This window comes from Oncorhynchus keta, chromosome 37 (assembly GCF_023373465.1).
Source record: "Oncorhynchus keta strain PuntledgeMale-10-30-2019 chromosome 37, Oket_V2, whole genome shotgun sequence".
NCBI lineage: Eukaryota > Metazoa > Chordata > Actinopteri > Salmoniformes > Salmonidae > Oncorhynchus > Oncorhynchus keta.
This window is the reverse complement of record NC_068457.1, coordinates 27,427,179-27,437,178: the sequence shown is the minus strand read 5'-3', so window position 1 is coordinate 27,437,178 and position 10,000 is coordinate 27,427,179. Positions and strand designations below refer to the sequence as shown.

At 45.6% G+C, this 10,000-nt stretch overlaps 1 protein-coding gene and 1 long non-coding RNA gene across 2 annotated transcripts in view; both read left to right on the top strand.

The window, feature by feature from the left end:
- Positions 1–3,189: 3,189 nt before the first annotated feature.
- Positions 3,190–4,998, top strand: LOC127916821 (uncharacterized). The gene is made up of 3 exons (XR_008096178.1): positions 3,190–3,308; positions 3,541–3,622; positions 4,580–4,998. It is a non-coding gene; the product is annotated as an uncharacterized LOC127916821 (long non-coding RNA).
- A 3,056-nt stretch (positions 4,999–8,054) lies between these two features.
- LOC127916634 (transmembrane protein 39A-B-like) overlaps positions 8,055–10,000 on the top strand; it is a 22,069-nt gene continuing 20,123 nt past the window's right edge. Inside the window, exon 1 of the mRNA XM_052498944.1 lies at positions 8,055–8,306. Within this exon, the coding sequence (XP_052354904.1) occupies positions 8,055–8,306 (252 nt within the window). The remainder of the gene's footprint in view (positions 8,307–10,000) is intronic.

Below are 10,000 nucleotides of genomic sequence, written 5' to 3'. Positions count from 1 at the left end.
TCTGATTGGCTGATGACAACGTCACTCATTTTGAAGTCCTGTTCGCAGCCAGGAAAGCACTTAGCACAAGTTTTGGAACTCAGCCTAGTGAGCCTTCTACCTGGCCAAGGTCTTGTCCGCGGTCCCTAGCCTACAAAAACAACGCTGGTGACCGGAGAGGTCGTAACTGTTACTGATCGATGATGGCCTCGCAGAAAGGGACGTTTGCTGGCGTTTTACTTTGTCTCGGTGAGTTTACTGATCTTATATAATTTCATAAATGTCTCTGTGCTATACAACAAGAGCCACACCCATGTGTTTTTTTTTAGACATGTATATGGTATCGGTGTGGCGTCGCCTCACGTGTTCAGCTCATCTTGTTTTGTACAAATTGGTAGAATAGGATGCACTTAACGTATATCAAAAAGCAGAAACTAAAATAATGCAATACATTTAGTATTTACTGCCTGGCGTCCAGAGAGAAGAAACAGAGAGCAACGTCATTTAAAAGACATTGAGTCTGTTGCTGCACCTGTGCGTCAATCTAAGTAACATAATAAAACAATCCCCATCTAAATCCATCCATTTAAAGTAGAGATACCAGTTTTTTTGCAATGAACGACCACTATGGAAAGGGGGAGACTCTCACGAACACGATGGTATTCTCTGTTTTGGACTATTTATTTTACCTTTCATTTAACTAGGCAAGTCCGTTAAGAACAAATGATTATTTACAATGATGGCCTACCCTGACCAAACCCTCCCCAAACCTGGACAACGCTGGACCAATTGTGAGCAGCCCTATGGGACTCCCCATCACAGCTGGTTGTGATACAGCCCGGGATCGAACCCGGGCCTGTAGTGCGATGCAGTGCCTTAGACCGCCCGGACTAGTCTTAAGATAACCCATACAAACCAATGGAGGTCGTTTTGCTCCAACAAATATATTCACACAAAAAATCTACAATATAGAAATATTGCTTTCCTATCTCCTAGGTATAGGAGGAGACACTTCAAAACCTTATTCCTTTATGATTTATTTTTTGACTGTCTTTTATGCCATTTATGAATACTATTCAATGTGTTTCTATGGGCTATAGTAGTAAAGGCCAAATTCAATATTTTATCAAATATATGTATTTTTTTTATTTTAGGGGTCCTAAAATTATAAATCCAATAGCTAAATGATCCATGGTATGACCATATTAAAACAATTCCATATGTTAGTTTAGTACTCTAACCCTAGTAGCTAACCCTAACCTAGTAGCTAACCCTAACCCTAGTAGCTAACCCTAACCCTAGTAGCTAACCTAGTAGCTAACCTAACCCTAGTAGCTAACCCTAGTAGCTAACCCTAACCCTAGTAGCTAACCTAGTAGCTAACCTAACCCTAGTAGCTAACCCTAGTAGCTAACCTAACCCTAGTAGCTAACCTAGTAGCTAACCCTAACCCTAGTAGCTAACCCTAGTAGCTAACCTAACCCTAGTAGCTAACCTAGTAGCTAACCTAACCATAGTAGCTAACCCTAGTAGCTAACCTAACCCTAACCCTAGTAGCTAACCCTAGTAGCTAACCTAACCCTAGTAGCTAACCCTAACCCTAGTAGCTAACCCTAACCATTTGTTAATTCCTTAACAATTTGGAGTTAATTCCTGAACTTAACCCTAAACTTAAATTCAGAGTTAATGCCTAAACTTAACCTAAAACACTTTAAGGTTAAAATTCTGTAATTTTGATGAGAGGGCTGATAGTTAGAGCGTGCTGGATGACACAGGCAGGAGAGGAGAGGTGCCCAACCCTAAAACACTTTGCATTCCCACTGGAGGACAACAGCCTCCATATGAATCCATGTGAAAACTAATGCTTTTTATTTTTCCAGTCATGTAAATCTCGCTATAATATTTATATAATAGTGTACGTCGGTGTGGTTAGAATGTCCGCCCTGAGATTGGGAGTTTGATATCTGGCTGTGTCGTCCCAAAGACTGTAATGGGAGCATTGAGGTGATTGGGGGGGGGGAAGGCCCTGCGATTGGCAAGTGTCCTGTCCAAGGGTTGTACTTGTGGAAACAGTTCTGTCTTGCACAAGCCAAGGTGCTTCTCCCTCCCTTACTGTCAGTGGGTGTAACCTTTAGTTTCTAAAGCCCTGTCATAACGGAGGACTACATAATAAGACTCTATGACATTACCCGTGTGGGTTTATATTGCTGGATTTGTCAGAAGCATTTAGGGAAAACTTCACCCCAGATTGAAACCACTATCTTTGACTTCGTCATCTATTGTTTTCTCCAAAGTGTTGGCATTTTACATAAGAGACATGAGTTTTTCTACATTGTAATGAACATGGTGCAACCTTGTGTTGGCAGGCTTCGGCCGCAGTCCAGCAGTACAGCCAAGTCGCCCCGTGCTTATGGTTCTCACAGGGGAAGTGAAGTGATTGGCTACAATGACAGAATGGATAAACCTGTTTCTTTAATTATCTTTTGCTGGTGCATGTCCAATGTAGCAATAAGGTACGAGGAGGTGTGTTAGATGCCCAACTCCACGTTGTTTCGTGCATGGACACAGCCCTTAGCCGTGGTATATTGGCCAAACACCACATACCCCCGAGGTGCCTTATTGCTATTATAAACTGGTTACAGTACCGACGTAATTAGAGAAGTAAAATGACATGTTTCAGCATTCAGGGCCGGAACCATCCAGTTTATAATATAGGATAGACGCTTGTGGTTTCTAGCTGCACCAATCAGAGCAGTGAAGCGTGTCGTCGTGAAGCAACACTTTAGTGGTCAAAACCATTCATGCAATTATATAATTTATAAAATGGTCAGTTCCTATCTCTCACTCTCTCGCTATAATATATACTATTTTAATTCTGATCATTTTCTGGAAAATGAAAAGTGGAGGTGCAAAAACTTTAGTTCCTCCCTGTTTTAATTTGCTCCTTGACTCAGGTGGCCAGGTGTATGTTACGGAGGAAAGCTGCTTGGCTCCATGGCTCAGGTGGCCAGGTGTGTGCTTCGGAGGAAAGCTGCTTGGCTCAGGTGGCTATGGCTGCTTGGCTCAGGTGGCCAGGTGTGTGCTACAGAGGAAAGCTGCTTGGCTCAGGTGGCCAGGTGTATGCTACGGAGGAAAGCTGCTTGGCTCCATGGTGGCCAGGTGTGTGCTTCAGAGGAAAGCTGCTTGGCTCAGGTGGCCAGGTGTGTTACGGAGAAAAGCTGCTTGGCTCCATGGCTCAGGTGGCCAGGTGTGTGCTTCGGAGGAAAGCTGCTTGGCTCAGGTGGCTAGGTGTATGCTACGGAGGAAAACTGCTTGGCTCAGGTGGCCAGGTGTGTGCTACGGAGGAAAGCTGCTTGGCTCCAGGTGGCTCAGGTGTGTGCTACGGAGGAAGCTGCTTGGCTCAGGTGGCCAGGTGTGTGCTACGGAGGAAAGCTTGCTCAGGTGGCCAGGTGTGTGCTATGCTTGGCTCAGGTGGCCAGGTGTGTGCTACGGAGGAAAGCTGCTTGGCTCAGGTGGCCAGGTGTGTGCTACGGAGGAAAACTGCTTGGCTCAGGTGGCCAGGTGTGTGCTACGGAGGAAAGCTGCTTGGCTCAGGTGGCCAGGTGTATGTTACGGAGGAAAGCTGCTTGGCTCAGGTGACCAGGTGTATGTTACGGAGGAAGCTGCTTGGCTCAGGTGACCAGGTGTGTGTTACGGAGGAAAGCTGCTTGGCTCAGGTGACCAGGTGTATGCTACGGAGGAAAGCTGCTTGGCTCAGGTGGCCAGGTGTATGTTACGGAGGAAAGCTGCTTGGCTCAGGTGACCAGGTGGTTACGGAGGAAAGCTGCTTGGCTCAGGTGGCCAGGTGTGTGGAGGAAGCTGCTGGCTCAGGTGGCCAGGTGTATGTTACGGAGCTGCTTGGCTCAGGTGGCCAGGTGTATGTTACGGAGGAAAAGCTGCTTGGCTGCATGGCTCAGGTGGCCAGGTGTATGTTACGGAGGAAAGCTGCTTGCTCAGGTGGCCAGGTGTATGCTACGGAGGAAAGCTGCTTGGCTCAGGTGGCCAGGTGTATGTTACGGAGGAAAGCTGCTTGGCTCAGGTGGCCAGGTGTGTTACGGAGGAAAGCTGCATGGCTCAGGTGGCCAGGTGTAACGGAGGAAAGCTGCTTGGCTCAGGTGGCCAGGTGTGTTACGGAGGAAAGCTGCTTGGCTCAGGTGGCCAGGTGTATGTTACGGAGGAAAGCTGCTTGGCTCAGGTGACCAGGTGTGTGCTACGGAGGAAAGCTGCTTGGCTCAGGTGGCCAGGTGTATGTTACGGAGAAAGCTGCTTGGCTCCATGGCTGCTTGGCTCAGGTGGCCAGGTGTATGCTTACGGAGGAAAGCTGCTTGGCTCAGGTGGCCAGGTGTAGGTGCTTGGCTCAGGTGACCAGGTGTGTGCTACGGAGGAAGCTGCTTGGCTCAGGTGGCCAGGTGTAAAACTGCTTGGCTCAGGTGGCCAGGTGTATGTTACGGAGGAAAGCTGCTTGGCTCAGGTGACCAGGTGTGTGCTACGGAGGAAAGCTGCTTGGCTCAGGTGGCCAGGTGTATGTTACGGAGGAAAGCTGCTTGGCTCAGGTGGCCAGGTGTATGTTACGGAGGAAAGCTGCTTGGCTCAGGTGACCAGGTGTATGTTACGGAGGAAAGCTGCTTGGCTCAGGTGACCAGGTGTATGTTACGGAGGAAAGCTGCTTGGCTCAGGTGACCAGGTGTGTGCTACGGAGGAAAGCTGCTTGGCTCAGGTGGCCAGGTGTGTGCTACGGAGGAAGAACTTTGCAGATGTTTCTGATTAATATACAATGCCATGCTGTTGGGTGGTTACATTGAAATAAAACACAGCGCTGACAATAAATGTAGACTGGAAAGTATTAGCATGTTATGTCCTATTGGGGAAACACAGCAATGACAATAAATGTAGACTGGAAAGTATTAGCATGTTATGTCCTATTGGGGAAACACAGCAATGACAATAAATGTAGACTGGAAAGTATTAGCATGTTATGTCCTATTGAAACGCAGCAATGACAATAAATGTAGACTGGTATTAGAATGCAGCGCTGACAATAAATGTAGACTGGAAAGTATTAGCATGTTATGTCCTATTGGGGAAATGCAGCGCTGACACGGAAAATATCCAATGTCCCCACTTCGGATTTCCCACTTCAAGCCCAAATATATCATACTTTGAATAAAACAATGACTTCTTGAATTATTGTGCAACATCATGGGAATCGTCTTTCAGTTGAAAAGAATCATTCTGCTCTTGTGGTCCTTTAAGGTTTCCTCTCCTTCGAGTTGGTGGCAGCTCATTTGCCATTAGTTTTAGTGTTACAGAGCACTTCATTTTAACAGTGTTCACCTCCTACAGCTCAATACGTCAGTGTCTGTAAAACCTGTCTTCCTGTTTCTCCCTGTCTGTCTCTCTCTGTCCCAGTCGTGTCCATGACTGTAGCTTTAGAGGTGTCCATCCCTCAGCGGACCTATGAGTTCGCCAGGGAGACAACATCACTATACCATGCAGCTTCAAACCCAAGAACCCAGTCAACGATCTGGTCATCATATCCTGGTTGGCTGAAGCAGACAAACCCGGAGAGCCAGAGGTAATAAACCAACCAGAAATCACTCTGATCAGCTCTGACCACATTCAGGGGTTTCAACTATTGATCACCTTGATAAAGATGACCAATGATTGGGACATTTTTATACTACAGTTGTGCAGAGAATGTGATTTGACTTAACAAGAAATTCATTTTTTCCCGCCCAGGAAGTTAAGGGTCAAAATGAACACCCTTAAATATTGTTATAAATATAGTAGTTTTTGGGTCCATATTCCGTACGGACATAATGACTACATCTAGTTTGTTGGATGCATTTGCAGTTTGTTTTTCAGATTATTTTGTGCCCAGTCGAAATTAATGGTAAATAATGTATCGTGTCATTTTGGAGTCACTTTTATTGTAAAATAAGAATAGAAAATGTTTCTGAACAAATCTACATTAACGTGGATGCTTCCATGGTTACGGATAATCCTGCATGAATGGTGAATAATGATGAGTGAGGAAGTTAGAGGATCAAAGATCATACCCCAAGACAGCCTAAACTCTCACCATTACCAATAACAGGGAGGTTAGCATTGGTGTTTACATGTTGTTGTTGACATTGGTGTTTACATGTTGTTGTTGACATTGGTGTTTACATGTTGTTGTTGACATTGGTGTTTACATGTTGTTGACATTGGTGTTTACATGTTGTTGTTGACATTGGTGTTTACATGTTGTTGTTGACATTGGTGTTTACATGTTGTTGACATTGGTGTTTACATGTTGTTGTTGACATTGTGTTTACATGTTGTTGTTGACATTGGTGTTTCCAGGTGTCCGTCCTTACCTCCTACTCTACTGGTGTCCTGGACATCAGTGACAGGTATGAAGGAAGAGCTTCCCTGGAGCAGGACCTAGCTAAAGGAGTAGCCAACCTGAAGCTCTCCTCCATCGGTCTCAGGACAACCGACTATTCGACTGTCGGGTCGCCATCCCCAAGGATGACAAGGGTCAGCTGGCTGACACCACCCGTCTGGTGGTCCTGGGTAAAAACAAAAACAATGACTCCCGTAGAATATTCCATAATAAACCGTAGAATTTAGCTTCATTCCGCTTTATTCAAAATAAACCTTAGAAATGTGTAAAGTGTCGATGATTACTGTTTAACTTAACGTTGCAAAACATATTGTGTCCACAGTGGCTCCTCTGTGCCTGTCTGTAAGATCGATGGGAAGGCAGAGTACTTCCAGGACATCAGTCTCACCTGTCAGTCTGAAGAGGGCTCTCCTCTTCCTACCTACAAGTGGCAGGGCTACGACGTCAGAAACATGCCCCGAGCACCTGCACCCAAGACAACAGACAGTATGTAGTGTCTGTGTGTGCTTGTTAATCTTCAATTGATATGACCTTGACTATGACCTTGACTCCTGACCTACCATGTTGTCTCCGTCTCTTCCAGAGGATGGTGTTCTGTCTCTCTTCAACCTCACCATGGAATCCTCAGGATACTACGTCTGTACCCTCCACTAATAAGATCCGCAGTGCCAAATGCAACCTGACGCTGTCCGTCATGCCACGTGAGTGCACAATACGAGACTGTGTTAGCCTGCTGAGCTAAAGCTTGGGCGTTATCTCTGGGAGCTAACACAAATGTTCAGATCTGAGGCAATGTAACCATCACATGAGGATGATGCTGTAACAGGATACACACAGACACATTTTATCAATAGACATTTCTCTCCTCCTCCTCATGCTCCTCCTCTCCTCTCATGCTCCTCCCCTCTCCTCTCATGCTCCTCCTCTCCTCTCATGCTCCTCCTCTCCTCTCATGCTCCTCCTCTCCTCTCATGCTCCTCCTCTCCTCTCATGCTCCTCCTCTCCTCTCATGCTCCTCCTCTCTCTCATGCTCCTCCTCTCCCTCTCATGCCCTCCTCGACTCTCATGCTCCTCCTCGACTCTCATGCTCCACTTCGACTCATGCTCCTCTTCCACTTCGACTCTCCTCTTCTTCTTCTCACCTCTTCTCTCCTCTTTTTCCTCTCCTCCTCATCTCACCTCTCCTCTTCCACTTCTCATCCATCTTCCTGTCCTCTTTTCTTCACCACCTCTCTCCTCATCTCACCTCACCTCTCACTGTCTCCTGTAGAGTCTATGGCCCTGGGTTCAACAGCGGGTATCATTGGTGGCGTTGTGGTTGGTGTTCTGGTGCTGCTCATCATCCTCATCTACTGCTGCTGCTGCAGAAAGAAGGACAAAGCAGAGGAGTACGCTATGGGTATGTATGGTCTGTCACACACACACACCATGAGAGCTGAGATGGTGAGAACAGACAGTGTGCTGAGTCTCCTGTCCACTGATATGTCCTCAGGGTTCCAGAGGGGGAGGAGTTCCACGACGACAAACCCGTGGTGAACGGGGCGAGGTTCGCCAGACGCGCAGCAAGGAAGGCGACGATGAAGACCACCCACCTAAGATTGTGGACCGTCGCGACCAGCACAAGGAACGAGTGAGAAGGACTACGATGACCGCCAGCGACTACGATGACCGCCGTAGCGACTACGATGACCGCCGCGAGCACCACGATGACCGCCGCAGCGACTACGATGACCGCCGCAGCGACTACGATGACCGCCGTAGCAACTACGATGACCGCAGGATGACCAGGACGGCCGCTACTCTGACCGCCGTGACCGGTACGACCGTGATCGTGTCTACGATGAACGCAGTGACGGCGGACGGTACAGTGATCGTTATGATGAGCCCTACGATGATCGTGACAGACCTCCCAGTGTACCGGCCAATAAACCTGCTAAGCCTTCTAAAAATAGAATAGATTAGAACCACTTAATGTTTACCGCAACTTGTGTTTGGAATGGTTGAAAATATAATGAATATTATAAACATAGTAGCTGCTGTAGGTCAGGCTTCACAAAAGGGCCTAGCTGCCAGGCTGAACTCGGTCACATCAATAACAGGACGACAGTAACACAACAAAATGCTGTAGATCAGGGATCATCAAATAGATTCAGCCGCCGGATGGTGTTTGTCCTTCAGCAGAAGTTCAGGGGACCGGAACATAATTATAAATCATTTGTAGACGGCAAATTGACTGCAAGAAAGCCCCAAACGGATGTAATATTTGACAAATGTATAATAATTTAGAACCTTGCTTACATTTGTATACCCTCATATAAAGGCCTTCAATGTGGAGTACAGCCTATGATTGAAGGAAGGACGGCCTCAATTCAGTTCAGTAGTCAGGAAGCCAATTGGAATGCTGATTCAAAGATTTGAAAAGTGCCATCTAGTATTTTCAATTAGGATTTTTTTATTCTTGAATCTGAATTTTTAATTTGCTTTCTGTTACAAACTGCCATTGCCTGTTGATATATGTGTATGAATTCTCAGTGCATCTTATTGGATAATGCATTTTCCCTCCTGCCTTTATTGTCTACTGTTGGTGTGACAGAAGAGCTTCTCACGTCAGTCTCAGGTCTTTGGCTGTTTGAGAAACACAAGCTTTGTGGTGACGGTTTGTTTGTTATTATCAACTGTAGATTGTAGATACCCTCTAATAAATAAAGTTAACCTTTTTAATAGTTGTTTTCATGACTTAGACGCACTGTGTTTTGTCCATTTTATTTAGCGTCATGATGCAGTGGAGTGTCAGGTGTCTCAGGTGAGTCTTCACTAACATATTCAAACCATGACTTGTTTTTGGAGTGAGTGAGTCAATCAGGCCTTTTTGAAAGAGAACCTAGAGACCCATTTTAAGAACAGAGAGAAACAAGTTTCACTCTGTGGCATGTGCCTAGTCGTTTCACTTCCTCATTATAGCCTGAGGCCAGACAACAGACTCACTGAACTAGAAGTGGCTTCATTGTGTTCAGACCTATTAAATGGGTCTGTCTGAGTGAGGGGTTTTATCTAAGGAAGGGAAGATATTCACGCCTTTTTTAATCTTTGACAAAAATGTGTAACTTTGTTTTGTTTTTATGCTTTTTGAAATGTACAGGGACAATTTAACTAGTTAAAACATCAAATGGTTGAAGTTTTGGTTAGATGTGATGGTACAATTTATAAACTGTAAATAAAAGTGTATCATGTTTCTAATCTGTGTACAAATGTTTTTATTGGGTTTACAGTGAATTTATATTAAAGCCAAATGTATTTCTAAAAAGGCCACAATGTGTGTGTGGTTTCAGTGCAGACGAAAGGATGTTTCTCCTCTCTGGAAAAAGGAATGTACAGAACGTAAAGAAACGACAGAGGGCAGCAATGACCTTGACTCATTTGTCTTTGTTGTGGGCTGTTCAGCCTAGTTTCGATTAGCCAGCTGTGGTACCGTTGATTCGTTTATGAAAGTGGTGGAACGAATGACTCCTTGTTAATTCCAATGTGTTTATCACTATGGTTTCAACCATCTAAAAGCACAACAACATTTCAATGGAAAAAAATGTCTGGGTT